This window comes from Taudactylus pleione, unplaced genomic scaffold (assembly GCF_031769625.1).
Source record: "Taudactylus pleione unplaced genomic scaffold, aTauple2 ptg001334l, whole genome shotgun sequence".
Classification (NCBI taxonomy): Eukaryota; Metazoa; Chordata; class Amphibia; order Anura; family Myobatrachidae; genus Taudactylus; species Taudactylus pleione.
The window spans coordinates 3,073,936-3,101,457 of record NW_028285734.1 but is presented as its reverse complement, the minus strand read 5'-3'; the positions used below and the strand labels follow the sequence as shown (position 1 = coordinate 3,101,457).

The window sequence follows — 27,522 nt, the reverse complement described above, 5'->3', positions numbered from 1 at the left end:
CAGCCCGGGTGGGTTCCGTCCTCCGGCCCGACGTGGCTGAAAGCTGCTATGAACTAACTGACCCCGGGATGCAGAGAGGAAGCTCTGCTTCCTCCTGGAATTCTTCCTATTAAGCACAACATGCCACATATCTCCCGGAGCGTTCCCGTGTCCGAGCCGCGCAGCTGCCACCTGCGCATTCTATTCCTGCATAGCCCCTTCTGTCACCACTGTAAGCCCCAGGGAGCAGGGTCCCATCTCCTTCTGCTGGCTCTTAATGACCTGTATAGTGAATCGTTCCCCTTTAGGGTTACATAAAACTAGACAGAGCTGCAAACGCAGCGGAATTACGTAAACAGGCTACATGCAATCATTTATCAAATAGGCAACACGATATGGACGTCTAGGGGTAAATTTACTAAAGTGAGAGTTTTTAGACGCGAGTTTTAAAAGTGATGTTGCCCATAGCAACCAATCAGATTCTAGCTATTATCTTCTAGAAACTGCTAGTTAAATGTTAAGTAGAATCTGATTGGTTGCTATGGGTAACAGCACTTCTAAAACTCACTTCTAAAAACTCTCACTTTAGTAAATTTACTCCCTAGAGTTTAAAGAGCGCCGGTCATAGTTCTGGAGCACCGGTCTGCATTTTTTACAGAGAGGGGGCGCAGGCTGTTAACGGAGATGGGCCCAGCGGCATCGCAGTGGGGGTCAGTAGTCTGAAGGCATCGATAAGCAATTTGTTCGCTGAATAGACGGCCTGGATCTGCCCTGGAGGTGACAGGGGACCAATAAATAATAATCCCTCTTAAATAAAAGGAAATGAAGGATTATAGCAAGAAGGGAGCTTTACACATCCTGAAACCCAGCCTCGTCGGAGGTGATAACATGCCCATAAAATGGAACATTTGTGCTCTCTGCAGTCACCCTACAAGATGTGTGCTGAGGACTTATCCCGGGGACAGGCCCAGGCCTCCTGTCTGCTCTGGGAGTGAAAGACTGATGGGACCACACTTGTCTCCATATATTGTTTGATGAAGGTCTGGCACCTGCTGTCACACGGTGAGTGAAGCTGGCGTTTGTGGTGGGAGGGAAGGGAGCTATAAAAGTGGCCTCGGTCACCCCACTACAAAGGTGCTAGTCACTGCTCCCTGCCCCATTACACTGACGGCACCTCCCAGTTCCCACGGATCTGGCAGAGTTTAATGGAAGCTTCGGCAGATCACCTGTCCGCACTGAATCACACGCTGACAAATAAAAAAGGAGTATCGCTCCTTAAATACATCCGCTCAGCACACCTTAGAGAGGTTGTGTCTACACTTCTAATAATCCCGCAGGTCGGGACTGAGCTGCCTGGTAACAGAGGAAGAGTCCTGTAAATCCGCCCAGTGAGATGCAAACATTGTGATTAAGCATCTGTCTGTGTGTTCCGGGGTGAGAGGAGACTGGGATAGTCTGTACCGACCTCAGGACAAGAAGGCACCAAAAATAGCTCCACGGTCTCTTTCCCACAACCCCGAGTCAGCTCCCTGCAGACTGTGCTGGCACGTACAGAGGATGGGGGCCCCCGGGGGCCTCGCAGGAACGGCAGCTTTATTTACACAGTCATGGAAAGAGGTTTAGAGGGCACTCAACTTTATTGGGATCGTGTCTATAGTCACAAATGCACCACTTTCACATCTCCCTGGAAGAGGTAACCGGCCCCTAAATTCAGCGCACTAAGGCGTACCGAAAATTAGCCCACTGGCAGCTCCCTAACTTTGTCCCACTGGCTTCAAACTCTGACACTATCTGCCTCCCTTCTTATAAACACCCACATAACCTTAGTCTTTGCTTTACTTTAAAAACAGTCTCCATTAGTTGATACAACAGTCACACACCCGTCACTTCTGGCCTGGCACCTGGGTACAAATCTAAGACTTGGGGCATATAAATTGTCTGCACCCCCATAAAAAGTTTGCATGAACAATTGTCCACATTCTCTGGCTCGTCCTGGTCACTTCCTGCCTAAACCAGACAATACCGACCAGTCCTAACACCCCCAGCACCCTCCAATTATCCCTATTGTAAGAACTAATCCCGCTTACTGCAGATCACCGGAACAGTTGCTATATCAGCCGGACTCTCCGCTGCCAGGTCGGGCGGAAGATATATTCGTGGGGAAAGCGCAGGATCCCACCGGATGTGTCCAGGGCAGACGACTCCCAAAAACTTCGGGAAAAAGACTGACTTTATCTAAACAGTAGAATGTTCTATGTAAAGAAAAATGTAAGTCGTCTTTATGCCCCTCTCCCCGAGGGATATTTCCATACCCTTCTCCCACCCTAAACTCTGCGCAGCTTGTACACCTCTGCTCGGAAGAACCTTTGCATAAAAAAACTCAGCCATTCCTGGCATATTTGAGCAGAAATCCCGCAGGCCTGAGGTTTAAGGACACCTGCAGGCTCTCCGTCTGCCTCCCCCATTGTACTCAGGCTTGTGAGTTTGACCTCAGTGCATGCTCTCTACAATAAGACACAGACAGAAAACCTGGATCTAATAAAACCCTCGTTAATTCCAGGCTTCTGAAAGCAGCGAGACACCCACCGAGCCCCCTCCGCCGGCAGCAGGAAGAGACGGGTCCTCTTATTAAACTCTGTTCCTTCTCCAAATTCATTTCATGCGTGTCCTGGGATGGCACGAGGAAATGAAGAGATTTGCCTAAATTCTGGCCTCGGGAAACTACTGAACATACACGTTCTGTGTATTTAAGACAAATAACTCCGGAGACATTAACAAACCCGACTCCGCAGGTCCTGTTGGCAAGGCGCAGAGAGAGGATGGGGTACAGCGAACTGGCGAACTGGGGGGTGGAAGACCGTATTAGTCTCTGCAGACTGAAACTGCCCGTCAAAGGAATTAAATAGCCTGATCTCCAAAGCAGAAACACAAACATATTTACACAGTGGGAGTTGATCGAATAAGAATAAATAAATCTTTGGTTTCCTGAACATCCTAGCAGGATAAATAGGCTTAAAATGACATGAGGAAAAAAACAAAACACGTCCCACAAGGGTGGGTGTATGAATGTAGGTGATCAGCCCCCGGTGTAGTCTGTATGTGGTGCTGAGAGATCTATAGCTCTAAGCAGTGTTAGGAGACAGAGTGAAAAGTGATAAGAAAGTGATAAGGTGCCAGCCAATAAGCTCCCAGCTGTCATTTTTCAAACACAGCCTGTGAGATGACAGTTGGGAGCTGATTGGCTGCCACCTTATCACTTTCTTATTACTTTTCACTCTGTCTCCTAACACTGCTTACGGTAGTAAATAGGCCCCTAGGATACTTAATGCTACTAGTTGGGCAATGAGAAGCCATGAGCCAGCTACGTCACTTTGTTCTATTACACAGAACAGAGTGACGGGACCCTTGCACCGAGCCCCCCCCCGGACTCTCAGGCGTGATCTGTAGCTGCATACAGCTCCTTCCAGTGGTAAAGCGAATACTGTGTCAATACACTCAGAAAGTGCAGGTCCGAGTGTGGCTTAATAAGTGTTTATCCACATACAGGTTATGGGACAACTGTGTGTTTAAAATGTCATTGACTAGGAAACCTGGAACATAGGGGGATGACGAGCCATGTGATGGAGCCAGAGTAATGTGGAGGTGTCTCAGGAGCGGCCGCTGGTCTCCGCTCACCATACCCCCCCCTTTACACATTCCTCAAACCTGCTGTAAGCTGGGAGCAGACCCCATATGCAATGGGAACAGTGTCAGCTATTGTTCCCCCGGCAGACTGAGCGAGAACCTGCTACAGAGGCCTGGAATCCTGCAGCAGCGCTGTCAGTGGGGAGACAGGAGAGGGTCGAGCAGCAGGACCCCCGCTCTTATTACTATACAGATCCATTGACAGTAATATGATGCTAGTAATCAGCCTATCCACACACTATTTCCTAGTGACCTAATTGAGGCATGAGGCACAGAGCCTCATTGAGGTCACTAGGAACTAGTATATCAGCAGGCTGCACATTGTAATTGTTGCTACACCCACAGAATGGCCGACTCCGGTGCGTTCTGGTGCCCGCTGTGGGGCAATTGGGTGATTTTTTTTTTTAAATAACAAATTTAAGCCACACGCCCACTATAAATCTCACCTTGGCATCTGTCCCCCACTTTCTCATATCCGGCCTGGCAGTGGCATTGCCCAATGAGCACAAGCCATTCTCCGTCTGTATTGCAGTGCATGGTTGGTTCTTCCGCGCCCACCGACACAGCGTTTTCCACGCACTTTCCCGCAACTTTCGCCAAGGATTGGGAGTCAGCGCCGGCGACTGTCTCTGGGAATTGCGCCATTCCGTGCACAACCGCTGGGCACTTCTTGTAGTAGATGCGGACTGAGAGCAACGCCACGCAAGCACCAATGTCCTGGAAGGCTAGGTAGAACCCTTTCTTTGACAGCGGCCCCACAGAACGCACTTCGATGTTTAGCTTGACGTTGCGAGAAGCAAAGTCGTCCTGCACGGTCACCTCATCGGGGGCGATCGTATCGATCTTGCGGAACAGGCGCTTCTGAAAGTTTGTGCCGTAATCCACATCGGACTCCGCGTAGTATAGGTTGAAGGTCTCCTTGCACGCACCCGAAACGCCAGGAAAACTGTTGCAGTCGCGGACAGTGAACCGCAGGTCGATGAAGATTCGCTGCCCCTCGCTACGGTAGATCCAGTTGGTGCGGAGCCAGTTATCCTGCTCACCTTCCTGAACATTGCATACAGAGTAGATGTAGATCAAACTTCCATTCATTACGTTCTGCAGAAGATCCCACTGCAAGAGACAGAGGAGGAGACAGTCAGACTCATGGCGCGATCCGCCCTGATTGCCCCTCAACGCCAGCTATGCTCAGTTTAGCCTGAATTAAAGGGGACAGAACGCAGCTCAAGCAGAGCTTTCAAAGGGGATTATCGATCCCTATTGTGATCGCAAAGGGCCGCTCACATGGCAACTGGGAGTAGGCACGACAGAAAGAGAACACAGCTTGCATTATGTATCATAACATCCACCTTGCGATGCCATTTAAATGCCACTTTTGAAACCGTAGGGATATACGATCCCTCTTTTAAATGCCACTTGGGCTGCGTTCTATGCAATCCAGTACAACGTCAGCAAAGCCTGAATACCTGTGCATAGTGCCCTTCCAAACTGTAACCTTGGGCCAATACTGTAGGGGAACTCAAGCCAAACGTACTTATCACACACCAGTCTACAGTGCTGTTCTGCTTTTATGAGGTTCCCAAGCACTCTATAGACATACTTTATACCTCATTCACTTTTTTTTTTATGTAATCAGACATTTAAATCATGGACACGATGGTGGCAATTCACGGCTAGCACTTTTCCCATGTACACAACCCAATTACCCCTTTTGCCGAAGTGCAATTTCAATAATTACAGCTATCTGACCTCTTCCTTAAGCTGAATTAATAAGACAGTTCCCGTCATATTTACCAGTGATCCCGGCTCCATATGTGGGCCGTCACGTGTTTACACGTGGGAAAGAAACATTTTGGAACTGAAGGATGGAATCAGCGTTAAGTGGCTGCTGATTAGTAAGAGGAGAGCGGCTTATGGCCGTCAAGGGAACCAGTAGCATTAACCCCTTCATTTCTTATCGGAGGCTTCCGATCAATCATATATTCCCATCTGGTGCGCATTAATGATTATGCAAAGAAAATAAATATATAATAACAAATATTTAAACTGACAACTGAAAAAAATATCTATTGAATTAATATATCTAGTAGAGAAAAGCAGTCAGCGCTTAGTTAGAATTAAAGTGTCCGATGGGACTTCGCAGCTAATGATTAAACCCAGCGCAGCAATCACAGAGTAAATAGAGGGAAGAGCGCTCACTCCACCTTCGGAAAAAATGAAGCTAAATTATGGCGACTGCTGCGGGCTGGAAAGACAAATACAGTCCCTAGCACGTACAGGAGAGCTCGGGGTGACAAAGGACACCACCCCACCACCACAAATAGGAAAGAATACAATAATAGGGGGAAAAAAAGAAAGTCAGCCATGTTTGTGAGGACTCCGGCTTACCCCTTTCATAAATGGACTTGTCAGCCAGCCGAGTTCTCCTTGTGTCTTCTCAAAGTCCAGCAATACAACTGAAAGAGAAATGGAGCTTAGTCAGTGATGGGAACCAGCAAGCCAGATAAACAGGACACACACTTCACTATACAGTCTACATTTACATGAGGTAGGGATCAGCCTCCATATTAACAGTGAACGAGGTAGGGATCAGCCTCCATATTAACAGAGAACGAGGTAGGGATCAGCTTCCATATTATCAGTGAACGAGGTAGGGATCGGCTTCCAAATTATCAGTGAACGAGGTAGGGATCAGCTTCTATATTAATCGTGAATGAAGTAGGGATCAGCCTTTATAGAACAGTAAATGTGTATCTCCATAGGCTTGCGCAGAAGCCGGCACGGGGTGCCGCTTCGGCCCTTCCCCCTAAGCGGGGTTATGGACTAACCCGTCCCCCCCTAAAACTGGGACATAGACTACTCAGCCAGGTGAGTAGTGTATGTCCCGGAGGGAGGGGGGAGGCACAAGGTAGTCCATTACCCAGTGGATGAGGCAGTTCCAAAGCAGCACCCTCTGTGCCAGGGTAGGGATCAGCCTTCATATTAACAGTGAATGAGGAGAGGATCAGCCACATTAATAGTGAATATGTAGGGATCAGCTTCCATATTAACAGTGAATGAGATAGGGATCAACTCCTATATTAACAGTGAATGAGGTAGGGATCAGCCCCCATATTAACAGTGAACAAGGTAGGGATCACCTCCCATATTAACAGTGAACGAGGTATGGATCAGCCCCTATATTAACAGTGAATGAGATAGGGATCAGCTCCCATATTAACAGTGAACGAGGTATGGATCAGCCCCTATATTAACAGTGAATGAGATAGGGATCAACTCCTATATTAACAGTGAATGAGATAGGGATCAGCCCCCATATTAACAGTGAACGAGGTATGGATCAGCCCCCATATTAACAGTGAACGAGGTATGGATCAGCCCCCATATTATCAGTGAATGAGGTACGGATCAGCCCCTATATTAACTGAATGAGGTAAGGATGAGCCCCATATTAACAGTGAATGAGGTAGGGATCAGCCCCCATATTAACAGTGAACGAGGTAGGGATCAGCCCCCATATTAACAGTGAACGAGGTAGGGATCAGCTCCTATATTAACAGTGAATGAGGTAGGGATCAGCCCCCATATTAACAGTGAATGAGGTAGGGATCAGCCCACATATTAACAGTGAACGAGGTAGGGATCAGCTCCTATATTAACAGTGAATGAGGTAGGGATCAGCCCCCATATTAACAGTGAATGAGGTAGGGATCAGCCCCCATATTAACAGTGAATGAGGTAGGGATCAGCCCCCATATTAACAATGACTGAGGTAGGGATCAGCCCTAAATCAGCTCCATATTAAACAGTGAATGAGGCAGGGATCAGCCTCCATATTAAACATTACATTCTTTAGACTTTGTTAGGGGGTTAGTATAAGCTGTATAAAACTCAAAGCTATTGCCTATATCAGACAGAGTGGAACAGGTGACACAATTATTCTTAAGCCATTTTCCAGGGTCAATGGAGAATTCTCCAGGCTTCAGCAAGATGGCTTCCAGAAACCATTTGAGATTAAAGATGGCCACCCACTCCTTACCTCACCCCTTCCCCTGTATTTTTTGAAATGGAAAACAGATGTGCACGTATGAAACTAAAACTTTAGCCTGCATTTTTCCACAATTTAATAATTCCTAAACACATGTCCAGACATGCCCGCCACGCCGAGCCAAGACTCTCTCTGTGGGCACAGCTATGTCAGTATGGCCGGTCAGTGTGGGGAATTTCAGCGCAGGTTGTGAAGACATCTGGCAGGAAGATTTACAGAGCTGCGACTGGCTGGAAGATTCCCGACACCTAGATCAGGTTCTTCAAATAAAAACCATGGCATCTGCCAACATTTTCCACTCAATTTAAGACAGAAAATAAGAGAATCTACTGGATGCCCATTTTCTTCCAAAACCTGAAGCTCCAACAGGAAAAAAGGCAACAAGTCAAAAATGACAGCAAGTACAAAGTTATAGCTTCATGGTATTGATAATTCAATGAGTCACTCCTAGCAGCTGGGAGTACTTTTATTTCAGTCAGCAGAACAGCTCGGCAATACTTGGAGCACCAGAGGAAACATTCCCTGGCAGAGGGAGCTCTGGAGACCTCTCCAAGGTGCGGATTTATGACACAACCCCAGGTAGGTGTGTTACCAGCTCATGTCTCGGTGCCAACTCCCTAGATAAACAGTCACAAGGCAAACAGTACCGAATGCCGGCTCAGAGGACAGGGCCGTGTCCTTCATTACCTGCAGGTAGGGGCACCCCCTCACCCATGCTGAGATCCCTCCCCCAATATTGTGCAGTGTCAGGACCATGGAAATGTACCTCTGTCCCCTCTACAGGGACCCAGGAGATAATACACCAGTGCCTACACAATGTGCTGCAGCCAGCAGTAGGGTTAATGAGGTATGTACCAAAGTATGTATAAGTTTCAGCATTTGGGGAGGGGGGTTGTCAGGGGAAAGGAAGAGGAGACTTTCAGGCGTGTGTATGGGAAGCGCTTTCGAATACAAATACAGGATAATACCGTCATGCTTCCTGTGCTGGAATTTCCCAGTAAGTGAATAGAAACTGCTGAATATTATAGACCACATGGCCCCTCCACAAACTGCAGCACCCACCACCCCGGCCGCCGGTATCATGCGCTAAGTGTGCCCAGCCGCACCCAGTACCACCAGCTTCTCAACTTGCTCTGTATCCCGCACCACATAACCCACTACCCCGCATATCCCACTACCACACATCACAGCTTACCCTCTATGCAACACCGCATCACCCACTACTCACCACCACCCACTACCACACATCACAGCTCACCCTGTATGCAACACCGCATCACCCACTACTCACCACCACCCACTACCACACATCACAGCTCACCCTGTATGCAACACCGCATCACCCACTACTCACCACCACCCACTACCACACATCACAGCTTACCCTCTATGCAACACCGCATCACCCACTACTCACCACTACCACACATCACAGCTCACCCTCTATGCAACACCGCATCACCCACTACTCACCACCACCCACTACCACACATCACAGCTCACCCTGTATGCAACACCGCATCACCCACTACTCACCACCACCCACTACCACACATCACAGCTTACCCTCTATGCAACACCGCATCACCCACTACTCACCACTTCCACACATCACAGCTCACCCTCTATGCAACACCGCATCACCCACTATTCACCACCACCCACTACCACACATCACAGCTCACCCTCTATGCAACACCGCATCACCCACTACTCACCACCACCCACTACCACACATCACAGCTCACCCTGTATGCAACACCGCATCACCCACTACTCACCACCACCCACTACCACACATCACAGCTTACCCTCTATGCAACACCGCATCACCCACTACTCACCACCACCCACTACCACACATCACAGCTCACCCTCTATGCAACACCGCATCACCCACTACTCACCACCACCCACTACCACACATCACAGCTTACCCTCTATGCAACACCGCATCACCCACTACTCACCACCACCCACTACCACACATCACAGCTTACCCTCTATGCAACACCGCATCACCCACTACTCACCACCACCCACTACCACACATCACAGCTCACCCTCTATGCAACACCGCATCACCCACTACTCACCACCACCCACTACCACACATCACAGCTCACCCACTACTTCACACCATCAGCTTCCCATCCCACCCACTACTCACCACCACCAACTACCACACATCACAGTTCACCCTCTATACAACACCGCATCACCCACTACCACACATCACAGTTCACCCTCTATACAACACCGCATCACCCACTACTCACCACCACCCACTACCACACATCACAGCTCACCCTCTATGCAACACCGCATCACCCACTACTCACCACCACACATCACAGCTCACCCTCTATGCAACACCGCATCACCCACTACCACACATCACAGCTCACCCTCTATGCAACACCGCATCACCCACTACTCACCACCACCCACTACCACACATCACAGCTCACCCACTACTTCACACCATCAGCTTCCCATCCCACCCACTACTCACCACCACCCACTACCACACATCACAGTTCACCCTCTATACAACATCGCATCACCCACTACCACACATCACAGCTCACCCTCTATGCAACACCGCATCACCCACTACTCACCACCACCCACTACCACACATCACAGCTTACCCTCTATGCAACACCGCATCACCCACTACTCACCACCACCCACTACCACACATCACAGCTCACCCTCTATGCAACACCGCATCACCCACTACTCACCACCACCCACTACCACACATCACAGCTCACCCTCTATGCAACACCGCATCACCCACTACCACACATCACAGCTCACCCTCTATGCAACACCGCATCACCCACTACTCACCACCACACATCACAGCTCACCCTCTATGCAACACCGCATCACCCACTACTCACCACCACCCACTACCACACATCACAGCTCACCCTCTATGCAACACATTGCCTACACCACCACATCACCCACTACTTCACACCACCAGCTTCCAAGCTCACCCAATACCTGTGTCTCAGCTAGCTCTTCAGCGGGTACACCCCTTCTTGCCCCAGGTTACATCACTCTCCCCCACAAACACCCCAATCTGTACTTAACTACCACATCTACCCACATTTCTGTGCCACGCATCACCAACTACCACCTTCAACCACAATTCTGTGCTACGCTTTGCTCCATCCACATTTCTGTGCCACACTCTGCCCCCAAGCTACCACCTCTACTCTGTGCCACACTTCACCTTCAATTACCACCACCACCCACATTTCTGTGCCACGATTCACCTCCAGCTACCACTTCCACTCATATTTATGTGCCACGCTTTGTCCCCCCACACTACCACCTCCACTCTGTGCCATACTTCACCTCCAATTACCCCCCGCCGCACACTTCTGTGCCACGTTTCAGCCCCAACTACTCCCTCCACAATGATGAGAGAGAAATGAGGACACCAGATGACACGCTCCTGCTCTACACAATGACTTACAGGAATATACCTGTATCCAACACATCTGCCAACTTCTCGCACACCCTCATCCCCTGCATGCCTGGTCATGTCATGCTCAGACACATACTTCTCCAGTGAGACCATCCTTACCTGTGCTTTCCTCGTGCACGGCGATCCCTCGTATAGTGCCGCAGAGGGGGTCAGAGACCCCGTCTACCAACCAAAAATATTATACTCATAGGGCGGAATTCAATTGTTTTTATCCCCTATCGCACCCGACGGAGCTATTCTATTCTTGCTCCTGTCGGGCGCGATCAGCTGCCAAGCGCTACATTTCAGCTCGCAGCCCCTGGGGGATGAGAGCTGAAATGTGCGAAAAGTGACATGTTTGGGCGCCCAAACATCACTTTTCGCGATCGCGACCAGCACTTTGGTCGGGTTTAGCTGCTTTACGCGGCTAAACCTGACCTCTATGGGCGCGATCAGCGCCAAGAACGGCAGCAATTGAATGGCGGCCCGCGATCTCCAGTCACTTTAGACGGGAGATCCGGACAGCGTAATCAATTGAATTCCGCCCATAGTGATTATATTTTCCAAATCTACACGACAAGGAGGATCGGTTCCTGCAAACCCTTACTGGTGATCTATAAGTGACGGGAGGGTATTGCAGCTCTAAATAATGTTACGCGCGCGTCGGCGGCTTTCTATTTCAAAATGACGCAAGACCTGATGGACTACAGAAACGGACAGCGCAGCCCAATCACCTGACTCGTAAACTGACCGCAAATGGTCAAATCGGGTTCAGAATCCAATAGGGCCACACTGGCCAAGATCAGGGGTTACCCTGCTCCAGCATTACTGGGGCCTATTAGTGCGGTGGGAAAATAACGGAACAGCCATCCGGGGGCCACATTTACCAACATGTCTAGTAAAGGCACTACGGATTTCCACTGGATTACTTATGGAGATAAGTGACGCCCCTGGGACCAGACACTGCAATGTCAGACTAATCGCCCGGTGTCGCTGTAGAAATTGCAAAGTGTGTGACTAGCATTAGACATCAATCAGAAAACCGGTGATTGCAAAAAAATAAAAACGTATCGGTAAGAGTCCTACAGTCCGCATCCGCCGAATTATTCCCTATCCGCTGATTCTGACTTGGAGAATTTAACATTTCTTCTTGGCCCTATTTTCCAGCAATATAGATACACAATAAAAATAACCAATTTTAAAGAAAGTATTCTTCTTTTCTAGACTTTAAAATATATAGTTTAGAGAATGTTAGTATTAACAGTACAGGTGGAGTCTCCCATATCCAAATATTCCGAAATACGGAATAATTGTGGCATGACTGAGATAATGAAACCTTTGATTTTTGATGGTACAATGTACACAAACTTTGTCTAAGGCACAAATTATTAAAAATATTGTATAAAATTACCTTCAGGCTGTGTGTATTAGGTGTATAGGAAACATAAATGAATTTCATTTCTGTGCACAGACTTAGTTTGAACCACAAAATTAATGAATATATTGTATAAAATGACCTGCAGGCTGTGTGTATAAGGTGTATATAACACATAATACATTCTGTGTGTATATTGGGGTCCCATTCCCAAGATATCTCATTATGGTATGCAATTATTCCAAAATACGGAATATTCCGTTATCCAAAATATCCCTGGTCCCAAGCATTTTGAATATGGGAGACTCATTGAACCATCAAAAATCAAAGGTTTAATTTTCTCAGTCATGCTAAAATTATTACGTATTTCGGAATATTCCGTATTTTGGAATATTTGGATATGGGAGACTCAACCTGCACAATAATCCAGAAAGAGACTCCTATCTGGAATAACATATGAGCAGACGTATTAGAAATGGCATCGGCCATTACAGCAGGAATGAGCGGGGGCACATTACAGGCTCAGAGGACCGCCTGATGCCCATTACAGATTTAAAATGACTATCTAATTTAGTAAACAGGACACTGTAAAATTATGCCAACCAAGACTTATGACATCATTAAAAGCCAATTTAAAAAAAGAAAAAAAAAATCATTATTCTTATTTTTTTAACCCTGTAGAAGTGAGAAGGGAAATGGTAAAGACTTCACTCCTGCTTGCTCCCGAATTATCATTTATAAAGAACAGAGGGGAAAAGTGCTTTCATCTGCGAGGAAGTGAATAGGAGAGAGATCCCCCCAGGTGGGAGATCTGCATATAGCAAGGAGGTTTGGGAGACTTCCCCTCCAACATCATCTCCCAGAAGGTGAGAGGAGAATTTGCAAAACGCATGACACCCTTTTATCATTGGTGAATGGGGCCATCAGGAATGTGAATGAAGCTCGTTAGCGTATGAATAAGCAAGATGAGGTCCTGCTGCATTCAAGGGAGATTTGTCAGGTTCAGGAAAACCTGGTTCTCATAGAAACCTAAGTGGCCAAACATAGTTCTGATGTGACTCAGGGCCCAGTGCTCATCCACTGGTGAGGGCGCAGGCAGCCATGATTTATCAACCAATCAAATCAGCCCTATCTGGTGACGTCACAAAGCACCTCAATGAGGTCACACGTACCTAGCAAATCAAATTGGCTGGATATTATTTTAAGCGAATGATCAGTTGTAAATATGACTGCACCCCCTGATATTTGGGCCTTCACTGGGTCAGGAATTTGGAGAAACGCTGGCAGCAGGGAACCCGCTCTTCTCGCGCGAGGTGCGTTGGCGTAATTTCCATGCTACTACATTATGAAAGAGTCGCCAAGCATATGGAAAGGTTACTGCTTTTCTTAGAGAACAGCATTTTTATTTTTTTTTCTGCCAATTTATAAACCGCAAGTGGAAGCTGCCATTTCGGTTACCCTGAGGAGATAATCTAGAAAATAAACCTTAGATTCCAATACAACAGCGCCCTCAGTGGTCACATTACTGTGAAAAAGTAGCACGTTCACATTATCTGCATGGCGTAAATGGAGCTAAACCAGCAACATTGTTTGCTTTATGTCGTTTTAGGGTCAATTCAGCACATTCTAACAATTTCAGGGGCCCCGGAGCCTGACGGCTGCGAGTGACTTTCCTATATTAGATATTGACGTGAGGTCAGGCCCCCAGAGAGAAAGGCTTCGTATAAAACTTTACAATGAGCCTGAGAACACAAAGGTTGGTTTTACACCTTTACGATCCCAGGACGATATGTCATTTTGGCGGACAGATGAATGAGCATTCCTAAGCATGAATCAGGCGCACATCGGCCGCGCCCCATACTCTGCCGTGACATATTGAGCAGTTCCGGACAGAATACCAGGTTAGTGTCCTCACCGTAACCACTGCCTCCCACCCTAGTCTGCTGACATTTATGAGAAATATTTCCTGAGCATTTCATACAATGCAGGGAGCCAGCAGTCACAGCTGAATATTACACACTTCCTAAACTGCTTATGGCCCGTCAGCACGGATCAGTCACAAGACCAATACACGTTTACCCTGGCCCCTAAAAGATTGTGAGCTCCTGAGCATGGCCGCAGAATTTTAGTTATGTCCCTTTTACAGGCCCCATACGCTTGGTGCACTAGAGAAGTAATAACTATATGCAGGTGTACGGCCCCTTATCGGAACGCCTAGCAGTTGGGGTCTTATGGAAAATATTTTTTCCATAATTTAAAATCTACTAGAAACGTTTTCAAAATAACCATAACCAGAAATGTTAGCGCCACTGGCAAGGTGGAAGTTTGACGCCCTTAAAGCCCTCAATTGTAGCTAAATTACCCTAAAGATATTCATTCCCTGTGGCCCCTTCTGATTTGCACCTTGGGAGGTTGCCCCTATTGCCCATCCCTGCTTCTATCCTTCCCCAATGTGCCCCTGTCACTCATAGTCATTATATAATCTAACAGAGCTCCTCACAGTGACCATAAACCTGTGTATATGATGAAATCACTGAAATGCATCAATGATTCACAATTTTACAGAACTCTCTGGATTACAGGTTAGCAGATAAGAAATCCTATGATAGGGGCAGGATATAGCCTGTGTACCTAGTGTGGCAGGGAGGCAACTACAGCTGGGGTCAAAGAGCAAGACAGAGACGAGGATCAAAGGGCAGATACATTTCACGGTCACGCATGTTACACAAACCCAGGCGACAGGTACATACACCAGGCCTTCCTGGGCAACATACCGGCAACTGCAGAGTTACTCATAGGGTTGGATTCAGGGGGTAACTAAAACTTCAGAGTTGACACAAAATTTCACAAACTGGCAAGGATACGTATTTAAGCCTCAGGTATAGATTGCAAGCTCTGCGGCTAACCCTCGCTCTTCTCTGCTTGTGCTGGGAAAGAGTTAATTGCTGCTTCCAACCAAACCCCACAACGTGACACTTTCCACTCTCAACTGGTAAATGGCCTTAAAACCGCAACATGAATCACTGGACACAGAGACTTTTGTGTAAAAGGACAAATAAATAAAATATTAGAACAGAGTGTCCCAAAGCTTTGCCTGTGAGGTATGTATGCATGTAAAGAAGCACCATTTCTGATTTTCATGGCCATAGGAACCAAAGAAAAGCACAAACTATGGCAAATTAGAGAATTTATATATATATATATATATATATATATATATATATACACACACACACAACATGCTGTGTACATATACATTATACCTAGGTTCTTAGATCTAAGTGAGAGCCTGTCATGCTGTGTGTGGGCCACAGAGCTGACTCTTCAAGTGGGATCCAGCTCTCTGGCGCCCCTGCTGGAGGTGGTTATAGGTGTAAGGAGAGCTTTCAGTCATGTGCTGGCACTAGTAGACATATGAAGCAGTTCCCCCCTGGGACCCGGAGAGCTATATTTGAATCTTGCACATATAACACTGTAGCAGTATACAGTACACCTTGCAGTTCCTGTCTCATTAATCGCAGCACACGTGTGATCTCATCCCACAGACGCTTTAATCCTAATTAAAAATATGTGCAAAAAAAGCAACAGTGAGAACTAATGATTCATCCTCCACTCCGGCTCTCAGGATGGGGTGAGAGGGGCTGGGAGGCACCTCTGGTGAGGGGATACCAGCTAACTTATAGGCAGCCTGTGGCTCTGCTGTCAGCCCCCCGTTGGGACTTGTAGTTCCTCAACAGCTGGAGGAACATTAAATCACACCAGGGCTCATACTATATAATGCAGCGCAGAAAGCGACCTAACACTCAGGTAGTAACCACACTGCGGAGGTGCCGGCATCCGCTCAGCCCCAGGAGTGGGGATCACATTGTCACACTGTTCATAGCTGGGCTGGCGTGGGTAACTGTTGAATCACTAGTTTAATGCATAGCGCTGGAAGGGTTAATGCCGGGGGATGATTAACCCCGTCACTGCTGCATGGGAACGCAGCACATGCCAGGTACATGTATGTACACTACTAACCCAACAGACCGGTTCCAGACCCCGCACTTCCGCGTCAAAAAGGGGTTAAAGATCACCCCACCCCTGAGGCAGCTCAGCCAGGACCTCCACATGCTCAGCAGGGGCCACTAAGCCATCCAGGGGCCCAACACCACAATCTTATAGAAAGCAGACACATGTCTGGGGGCTCCCACACAACTGATCAGATGGGACACCCCCCAACACCCAGCCTGGCAGCCTCAACCCAGCACCACCATCCCTGGAGCTCCCTGACACTCCAAACAGCTGACTAGAGAGCATGAGTGCTACCATCCAGGGGTCCAGCATCACAATATCATATAAACTACAGTCTGGGGGTTCCCTGACACCCAGCATAGCTGATTAGAGAGGGAACCCCAACATTACAATATCATATAAACCAGGGTATTGGGGCTCCCTGGCACCCCCACACTACTAAGAGAGTGTAGCCCCAATAACTTCAATACAGGGACCCAGCATCAAAACTTAATGTAAATCAAACTCTTGGGGCTCAGCAGCACAGCTGACCAGAGAGGTAACCCCAACACAAAACCTGGCACCCCCAACTCAGGGACCCAGCACCACAATCTTCTACTAACCAAACATCATTCTGCCCTGAAGACCCCTCTTGGGGCTCCCCCCAACACAGCTGTGCAAAGAGGGCACCCCACAAACACACCCTGGTTCCCACAGTCCAGGGTCCCTATAGGACAGACACCACAGTACACTCTGGGGGCAACAGACAAAACAGTCCCATACCAGTGACCCCTCTGGTGACAGTGCAGCCCCCAATATGCAGGTAGTCTCCCCCTGACTCACCTTCTTTGGTCTGGAGGGAGAGGAAGACATTGCCTGCGAGGAAGATGAGGAGGGTGACAGCTCTCGGAGGTCTCATGGCTGGAGCTCAGCTCTCAGGATCCTCTCTGTAACTTCCCGGAGTTACTTTGTGTCTGAGCCTTGAGAGAACATCCAGCTCATTCATGGCCCAGCCTGGCCCCGCCCACTTAAAGGCACAGGCACAGCCCTCTGCCAGGGATCACTAGAATAGTGCACAGACTTCACCAGGAGGCTTAGCCCATTGTCTGGGAGTTCTGTCCTTATAAAGGATCTCTTCCACAGCTATGCACCATTACTGAATATATAATACAGGAACTGTGATAAACAGAGGCGTTCACAATGCAATGTGCCAAGTGACCCTACAGAAATTAAGCACAGGTGCAGCGACCCTTGTGCCATTAAGTGTGCCACCAAGCGCCCCTTCCCGACAAAAAGTTAATATTTTAATTGATGAATAAGTTGTTCGAGGGGCCGCGGGAGGGGGGGGTTATTGGGGCCTCAGTGAAAATGTCACCGGAGATGGGTGTCATTGGAAGATTGGGGATATTTATTAAACCCCTAATGCCTGATGAATCACTGATTTCTCGGACATTTACATAGTTACCAGCGGTACTCACTCTACAGGGTGAGAGTTTTTAGAAGTGGTGATGTTGCCCATAGCAACCAATCAGATTCTACTTAACATTTTGCTGGCACATTCTAGAAGATAATAGCTAGAATCTGATTGGTTGCTATGGGCAACATCTCCACTTCTAAAAAAAAACTCTGTTTAGTAAATATACCCCTAATGGTAAGTACGCATCTGAGCGCCCTGGTGGTTGGCCGGCCGTCACCCAGACCGTGCAACCGATTTATTAAGCATACACACTTACCAATCGGACACACGATATGTCTGGACAGACATTACAACTGGGTGGGCATTTAAATTTGTCCGCCCAGTTGTGATGTCAGTGTCGGCGGTTCCTGCGGCCGATGTATCGAGTTGGGCGCCCACACACACACCAGCAGATGCGCACAATGTATCTGCAAGATATAATGCATCTGCCGTGCTAAATGGTTAACACAATATATATCTGTGACGGACATCATTCGCAGATTTATCGTGCGTACGTACCAGCCGACACACTTCACAATATTTGTTCGTTGGCTTTCCAAGCAATATATTGACTATTGTGTACCCAACATAACAAAAATGACCCAGTTTTCCTTTCGGAGCTTGTCCCCGGTAGCTTACGCCACCTTTGCCATTTACGCTTATGCAGTAGAATTCTTTCGACGCTGCGATAAATGGGAGAGTGTTTCGCCTGTACAGTCTCCTTCCATGGTCTAGATCTCAGTGGGTACTATGACTAGGAGCATTACGGAATTGGGATTTAGATTGATGGGGCTCATTCACTAACGTGCCCTGGGGCCAAGTCATTTAAAGGGGGACTGTTTTTAAAATATATTTTCAACAAAATTCCCCCCTCGCTGCCCCCATGCAAAATAACAACAAACAATTTGCAGCGTGTGATCCCTGTCCTTTCACTCTCATCTCTCTGGAAGGTAAGCAGTCGGGAAGCCGGTGGACGCAATCCCGACAGCCGGCTTCCAGACTGCTTTATCCCGGCGAGGGTTAAACGTCAGGCATCTAAATATATACGCCTGTCATTTTACAGACGCCGGGAGACCGGTGCCCGGCATCCTGAGCGAAGTGATGCCGGGCGCTGCTGCGGACAGTCACGGGGGGGGGGGGGGGGTTAGGGCTCCCGGGGGGGGACTTAGGGTTAGGCATCACCCCGGGGGACTTAGGTTTAGGCGGCGGGGTTAGGTTTAGACACTTAGAGGGGGGATTAGGGTTAGGCACTGTGGGGAAGGTAATGGTTAGGCACCCCTAAGGAGGGTTAGGGACCTCCCCGGGGGACTTAGGTTTAGGCAGCGGGGAAGGGGGATTAGGGTTAGGCACCCCTAAGGAGGCTTAGGGTTAGGGGTGGGAGGTTAGGTTAGTTAATACTTACCTTGGGACGATCGGGATTTTCAGCCATGTCGGCCAGCCGCTGTCGGGATTAATTCATACAGATTCCCTCTGGAATATCCTTCCCCACGTGTTTAACAACCCCCCCACCCGATATATGTCAGTTTCTGAACCCTCTGATCCAGGGAGTAATATGGATGATCTGTCGGTGACTGTTCCCTACTGTCCGGGCACCACTGGACCACATCACACTCACTCCGTGACAGCCATCTGGAAGACAAAGAACGGAATTGTATGAATCCTTGTGTTATCACAAGAGGGCTAGGGAGGGCACGTCTGTTTACACACATGTTACACACATGTACATTAGCATACACAGGAAATGCCAACAAACAGCTCCAATCAGTAACATGTCAGCCACACAGACATCAGGAAAAGTCCTATTTTATATACATAACCTATATGCAGGGTACATCCTTTTACAAATAAGCCATGGTACAAGTCAGGGCAGGAATGCAATTATATATGCAAGAAATTATCAGCAGAAACAGGCTCCCACCAAGGAGAGAAACGTTCAGGAATTAACATCAGAAATAACCCGATTACAAAGCTGCCGTCTGTCCCAGGTTGTAAAGTTTTACCCCAGGAATATTGACTTCACCATAAACGTCCTCTTTTCAGCATATTCTATGTGATTCCAGCTATTCATTCCTACTACCGGGTCTCGCAAGTCAGTGTTTACTGAGGAGTAAATAAAAGTGCAAAAAAGCATATTATAGTCACCGAATCGAAACGTGTCATGCTGGGGACTGTAGTACTCCAAGGTTTACCGTGACATTTGCTTAGGCTTATATGCATGGCTTCTCCTTGTGTAGGTGAATCAGTAAGGGGGCACTTGACAATGACAATAGCCCATTATCAATAATCGCATTCTTTGAAGTGCAGCCAATAGGGTACAGCAGTAAAACGCCACCTTCAGATGGCATTAGCAACGGGGGCCAAGCTAAAGAATGCAAAGGTAAATCCGACAGCATGGCATCCCCCCATAGACACCTATAGGGGTTGTGGTGCTGGTAGAAATGGAGGAACCGAAGAAGATATATGCTGCCGTCCCTCCAAAATACATCTGGGGGATACTAAATTTAATTGCGAGTATCCCCCGAAAACTAGTGTTTTCGGGGCATATGCCTGAAATATTTAATGATACATAGGCCCCGTAGACTGTAAGCATCATGAGCAGGGCCCTCCTCCTTGTTCAGCTTACGCTGACTTCATTGCCCACCTTGCATCAGTGGTTGTGTTGAGATTTGTAGTGTTATTTGTTACTTGTCTACTCTATTGTACTTTACTGTTTTACTCTGTACTGTCCTATTGTTTTGCCCTCTGTACCGTGCTGCAGACCACTTGTGGCGCCTTATAAACAAAGTTTATTAATAATATTAATAATAATAATCTTGGAAATTAGTACAAGTAAAACAAACAACCCTCTGATCCTCTATAATGTGACTCTATAAATTATAACTTCTAATCATTATCTAACCCAGCATGCATCTCTCCACCAATAGAATATCCATATGTACTTGGCTGTGGATAGATCCCCTTCAGTAGCTGTACCCTGACGTCATTAGTTACTATCCACGTGGATATAGAGGCCCTGATTCAGAGCCGGACGCTCTGACAGAGCGCTCGCTCTGAATCAGGGCCGGGCTATTTTTTTATTTAGAACGGCCTCCTGGCCGCTCGCATATCTGTGGGTGACCACCCACAGCTATAGCGAGCGGCCAGGAAGATGGTCGCGATGGTCAAGACCATCGCGACCATCGGGTTTGCGACGAAAGTGGTAGGGTCTCGTTGCCGCAAGCCCCAGAGAGATTTCTGCTCTAACAGAGCCGAAATCTCTCCCACTGACATCACTCGTGATGTCAGTGGGCCCGCCCCTAAATGGAGGCGTTCACATGGGAACGCCTCCGTTTAGGCAGCCCCCGGCCCGCCCACCAAAGGGGGCGTGCTGTCACTTAGCCGGCTCCGTCGTGCGCATGTGCACCATCGACACATTGCGAGCGCTCAGCGATAAGGGCCAGAGGTGAGTGAAGCGAGTCCGCAAGGGTACGAATTCCTACAATTGGTGGCCAGATATTACAGTGGACACAAAATAATGTCGCTGTCAGGGCATGGAACCACACTTCCGCCCTCCGCGTCACAGCAGGTACATTTATTGAATGGGAACTATACACAACCATATGTACTTACCTCTGTATCTACTAATAACCAGCATGTACCCCTCCACTGATTTTACCTCTATGTACTTACCTCTATATATCTAACTATAAATGCCCAGCATGCACCTCTCCACCGTTACTTCTATGGGCCGTATTCAATTAGGCTGCGAAAAGCCATTTTCGATGATTTTATCGCAGTTTTCACTTACCCCCGAAGTCAATTTGTCCGACTTGTCGCCGGTGCGAAGCATCAATGCATCAGACCCTGCGAAAAAGTATCACCTATGAATAGATGGCAAAAAGAAATGCAGAATTGGGGTTTTGAGATGCAAACTTTAAAACCATCCTGCACCCCTTGGACAGACCCCCAAAGGTAATCTGTGTCAAAAAATGTTTTAAAAAGTTTGACAGGAATCCCCAAAAACAGTACTTTTGTTTTGGGGGTGAGAAAAAAAAAAGGGGGGGACAAACTAAAACTAGCGAAATAGTCTCAGGGGGGGTCCCCAAGTATGCCCCAGGTGTTTTTTTTTTAAATATGCTTGCACCCCTTTTCATGTACCCCACATTTGATGGAACTACTTATTTTGTAAAAAAAAAGTTGCTAAATGCTAATCTTCACCACTTTCTAAAAAAAAAAAACGCAAAACAGCAGCTATAGAGACCATTTAAAGGCCCCACATACCTTTAGCAGGGCTATTCGGGGGGTACTCATAGTGAACCCCCATGTCAGAGCATCTTTTGGGGGGTGTCAGGCTGATTTCCCCAAAAATGACAGGACTGATTTAGTTTTCGCCGATTTGGAATTGAATACGGGGATACGCGGGCACGAGGCGCGATACTTTTTCGAACCTGAAACCAGCGATGACGGCGAAAAGTGCGGCAACTGACTTTTCGCTCCACATTGAATACAACCGTATATCTAGTAATAAATACCCAGCATGCACCTCTCCACCGGCTCTACCTAAATGTACTTACCTTTATATCTAGTAATAAATACCCAGCATGCACCTCTCCACCAGCTCTACCTAAATGTACTTACCTCTATATCTAGTAATAAATACCCAGCATGCACCTCTCCACCGGCTCTACCTAAATGTACTTACCTTTATATCTAGTAATAAATACCCAGCATGCACCTCTCCACCAGCTCTACCTAAATGTACTTACCTTTATATCTAGTAATAAATACCCAGCATGCACCAAGTCTACCTATATGTACCTACCTCTATATCTACTAATAAATGCCCAGCATGCACCTCTCCACCAAGTCAGTCTACCAGTATGGACTTCCCTCTATATATAATACCCAGCATGCACCTCTCCACCAGTGCTACCTATATGGACTTACCTCTATATCTAATAATACCCAGCATGCACCTCTCCACCAGTGCTACCTATATGGACTTACCTCTATATCTAATAATACCCAGCATGCACCTCTCCACCAGTGCTACCTATATGGACTTCCCTCTATATCTAATAATACCCAGCATGCACCTCTCCACCAGTGCTACCTATATGGACTTCCCTCTATATCTAATAATACCCAGCATGCACCTCTCCACCAGTGCTACCTATATGGACTTACCTCTATATCTAATAATACCCAGCATGCACCTCTCCACCAGTGCTACCTATATGGACTTCCCTCTATATCTAATACCCAGCATGCACCTCTCCACCAGTGCTACCTATATGGACTTCCCTCTACATCTAATACCCAGCATGCACCTCTCCACCAGTGCTACCTATATGGACTTCCCTCTACATCTAATACCCAGCATGCACCTCTCCACCAGTGCTACCTATATGGACTTCCCTCTACATCTAATACCCAGCATGCACCTCTCCACCAGTGCTACCTATATGGACTTCCCTCTACATCTAATACCCAGCATGCACCTCTCCACCAGTGCTACCTATATGGACTTCCCTCTACATCTAATACCCAGCATGCACCTCTCCACCAGTGCTACCTATATGGACTTACCTCTATATAACACATGTTGCTGCTGCTGCCAGAGCTGGGATAAGTGAGGTGTATGCTGGGTAATTTTGTAACAGGCTCCCATCATGCACCGGGCTAATAATACCCAGTATTACCCAGCATGCACCTGCTTGTTGTGTCAGGAGGTAGTAAGTTGTTCCCAACCCCCCACAGCCTCCAATAACGGCAGCTTTTGACTGTCTGGACATGCTGAGCTTTGTGGTTCAGCAAGAACAAGAAGTTTCTGTGATGTCTGAGCCTGTCTCCCAGGTGAGGTATCAGCATGGCAGGGGGCACCCAGTGTATTATTCCCTATAGGACAGCTTATAGTACTCACCCCCAGTGCCTCTTTCAGCTTTATTATTATTACTACTACTATTACTCCTGTTACTCACTGCCCCCTTGCACTGCACATTGTATATGGTATATAAATGGGGTATTAACAAATCCAGGGTCATGTCACAAAGATACAATGGGGCTTATTTACTAACATGGTGCAGTGAGCGCCCACGTGCTGTAACCCATGTCAACCCATTAGATTACCCAGCACTAGGAAAAATCTGGCTGCTGTGGGTTACGGCACCTCTGTGCTCATAGGTCCCTAAGTAAGCCCTGTGTCAGTGTGCTAACACGGCGTCGCCCTGCGTTATTCTAAATCACAATCTCCAGTCCCTCGGTGTGAATTCCTGTCCCATGTGCTCTGACATGGCTGTCGCCCCTGGGGTGATAAGGCGCTGCATGCCCCGTCCTCTGACTGAGTCACTGTGGTGAGAGGATCACACGTCCATGACTTCACGCGGCTTGGGATCCTCTCAGCGATCACTCGCGTGGCTGTCTGCCTGCGCACACCTCCCTGGGAGTTATTTGATGTATAAATAAACACCTCCGTATATTTGGCCCCCGAGGCCACCCTTGCGATAGCAACGGAAAATAGAGACGTTTTGTATTTTGCGGGAGCTCGGCCCACAGGCTAGGCTTCCAACAAACAGAAGCGACACGTGTTTCCTATTATCCCTTACAGAGGGGGGTTTATGAATCCCCCCACTCTGCTTCACCAGCATTTATTAACCTAAAAAAAATTTAAATCCTTCATTAATTTGGCAGTTGTTCGCCGCGGGGTTAAACTTCAATGGAATATCTCACACCTTTGTACATATCCCTGTTTACTATGTACCACATCAGGCTCCGACAGACTGGATTAACCTGTTAGAGTCATTCTACCCTACGATTTTCATTTTAAACTCCTGTGATTTGTTTTGAAGGATTGGAAGACGGAGGCGTTACGCGGACCCCAGGGGCTTTGCTGTGTCTAACGGTACACTGCGCAGGCTGTCTATAATATGTTTTGTACCCACATACATAAAGAGAAGCCCTCCCCCCCAAATAACAGATTTTTGAGGTTATGGATTCAGTGGGAAACCGGATATCACAGACTTTTTTTTTTTCAGGGAGACCGTCCTCAGTGATCGACGGCTGCAGAGACAAGGGGCGCAGAGGGAGGTCTACATTATTTGTACCATGACTCCATCATTTCGTTACATCCCAAAATCACTAATGGCGCAAAGGCTTATGTCCAACGCTGGTCTCTGCTGCAGTTATCCATAGTCGTTGGCCATTGTCAGATTTATTTATTTATTTCAATTTTCCATGCATTATGTCCGGATAATGGCTAATATCAACATTATCCATGCATTATGTCTGGATAATGGCCAATATCAACATTATCCATGGATTTCATTAAGCAGGGGATGGTAGAATAAATGAGCTGAGCTCTCTTGAAGCTCATAGTTTAATGGTGGAAATGTGTTTGTTTCACAACCTGGAATGTATGTGCCCCCCCCCTCGGAATCTGTGTAATAAGCCCTCCAACCCCCCCCCCCCCCCCCCCCCCCGCCTTCGGAGTACATCACTGAGCTCACACAGGAAATGTATAGGATATATAGGACTAATGAGTGGAGACTGACACTGCACATGCACACTGATTAGAATGAGTCCAGCTGCCATTGTCCAGATTGTCAGCGCTTTACAAGGTAGCACAATGCACACACAATAAAGTGCTTAAACTGAGAGGGGCCAGGGGAGGGGGGGGGCATTCCTGAGTCTCATTGGGGAAATGATTGTGCCTGCAGTTTTATAGGTGCAGTCACAGATCCGGTGTGAAGGCTGCTGCTGTATTCCGCTACAATTGTCTGATCACTCCATGCCGGCCACTCTGGGCTGGGAAATAGTCTGATAACTGTACAGTTTGGAGGAAAATGTGAAGGAAATGAATCTTGGAGATGACTGGAACTGTCCCTAATATCGCTCGGAAGCTATATGAGGATAATTTGCCACAGTCCCTACTTTCTCATCTGATTTATGCCCAGTACCTTATCCATCGCCTTCATCCTAACCACAGTCCCTACTCTCTCTCATCTGTCCTATATCCAGTCCTTAATCCATCCACCTCACTGCAGCCCGAGTCCCTACTTTCATCTGCTTTACAACCAGTCCTTAAAGTGATTCATTTAACCTAACCAAGGTCCTTTTGCTCTCCTCTGTCCCTTCCAGCCAATAATCTGCCACATAGACCTCATACCAGGCCACAGTCCCCACTTTCTGCCAGCTCTGCACCCAGTCCTTCAAAAAGAAATAAAGGTTTGAGGCTGTGTAATTATAACGTAAGTAGCACTGCCTCCTATCCTCTTCCTCAGCATGCAGTATCAGGGGCGTCCGGGGGCGGAATCGGTTTGATTTACCACCGGACCCATACCCGGCGGTTGGAATTCCGACAGCGTTATCCCGGCAGAGGAGGAAATCCCGATCGTCCTAAGGTGAATATATACTAACCTATTTCTACCCCCTAACTCTCCCTTAGGGGTGCCCAACCCTAACCTTCCCCCCCAGTGCCTAACCGTAATCCCCCCTCTAAGTGCCCAAACCTAACCCCCCCTTCCCCGCCGCCTAACCCTAAGTCCCTCCCGGGGGTGCCTAACCCTAACTCCTCCCCCCCGGGTTGCCTAACCCTCCCCACCCGCGCGGCTGTCCGTTCTCGGCGCCCCTTCGATCGGGATGCCGGGCGTCGGGCTCCCAGCGTATGTCTAATGACAGGCGTCGGCATATTGACGCCTGTCTTTAGACCCTTGCCGGGATATGACAGTCGGGATTAGGTTCGCCGGCTTCCCGACTGCATATCGCGTGGGCCATTGTACTTTTTATGCTACCAGAATGCTGCTGACTCTGTCCCTTGCCCCAGCATCTGGATAAAGACTCCAATCGTCCTGTGACGTCTCCTATCATTAATAACCACATATCTTTATGCATGCTTTTGCTGCGTAAAGTAAGGTACTCTCAGTGCTGAGAGTCGCTGGGTATGTAGCCGGCCGCTGGGGGTGGAGCTTATTAAAGATATTGCTGCGTGACTGTACTCATCTTATTACATATACATAAGCAGAGAAATGAGGTCCATCTGCTGATTTATGTACATGGCTGTTATTCAACATTCTTCATTAATGTCTAATTCTTGAAAAATAAAAGTAAAGTGACCCTTACTATGGCATGGCATAGCAACCCCTTTAATCAAGCTCCTCCATATAATCTGGAATCAATCTTCCTCCATCCAACACCCATTCACATCCCCTCCCCCTGTTCCCTTCCTTTGATCCTGGTCCTTTTACCTGCTCCACTTCCTCCCTCCCCCCACTCGCTGTATTAGAAGGAGCCTCGGATCTGTAGAACTGTAGCTGACAAGTGCTTATTAGCTGCAGCAGGAAAGCGTCCTGTAAGAAGCTATTTTTTGAAGTGTAAGCCCCGACTTCCTCCTTGCCGTGCATGCTCCCTTTGGTCCCCCCTGTCTGGCCCTGCTCCCCAATTCTCCCCCCATAGTCCATTCTCCCAGACTGCGCTCGCTTGGAGCCTGGCTGTTACAGGGATAAGGTGCATATGAAATCGCGTAT

General features: G+C 47.8%; 1 protein-coding gene across 1 annotated transcript in view; it reads right to left on the bottom strand.

Moving 5' to 3' along the window:
• EPHA2 (EPH receptor A2) overlaps positions 1-17,517 on the bottom strand; it is a 30,810-nt gene extending 13,293 nt beyond the window's left edge. The window contains exons 1-3 of the mRNA XM_088463214.1: positions 17,410-17,517; positions 6,052-6,119; positions 4,110-4,776 (exon numbers count right to left, since the gene is read on the bottom strand). Of these exons, the coding sequence (XP_088319340.1) occupies positions 4,110-4,776; positions 6,052-6,119; positions 17,410-17,485 (811 nt within the window). The 5' untranslated portion in view covers positions 17,486-17,517. The remainder of the gene's footprint in view (positions 1-4,109; positions 4,777-6,051; positions 6,120-17,409) is intronic.
• Positions 17,518-27,522: the final 10,005 nt, after the last annotated feature.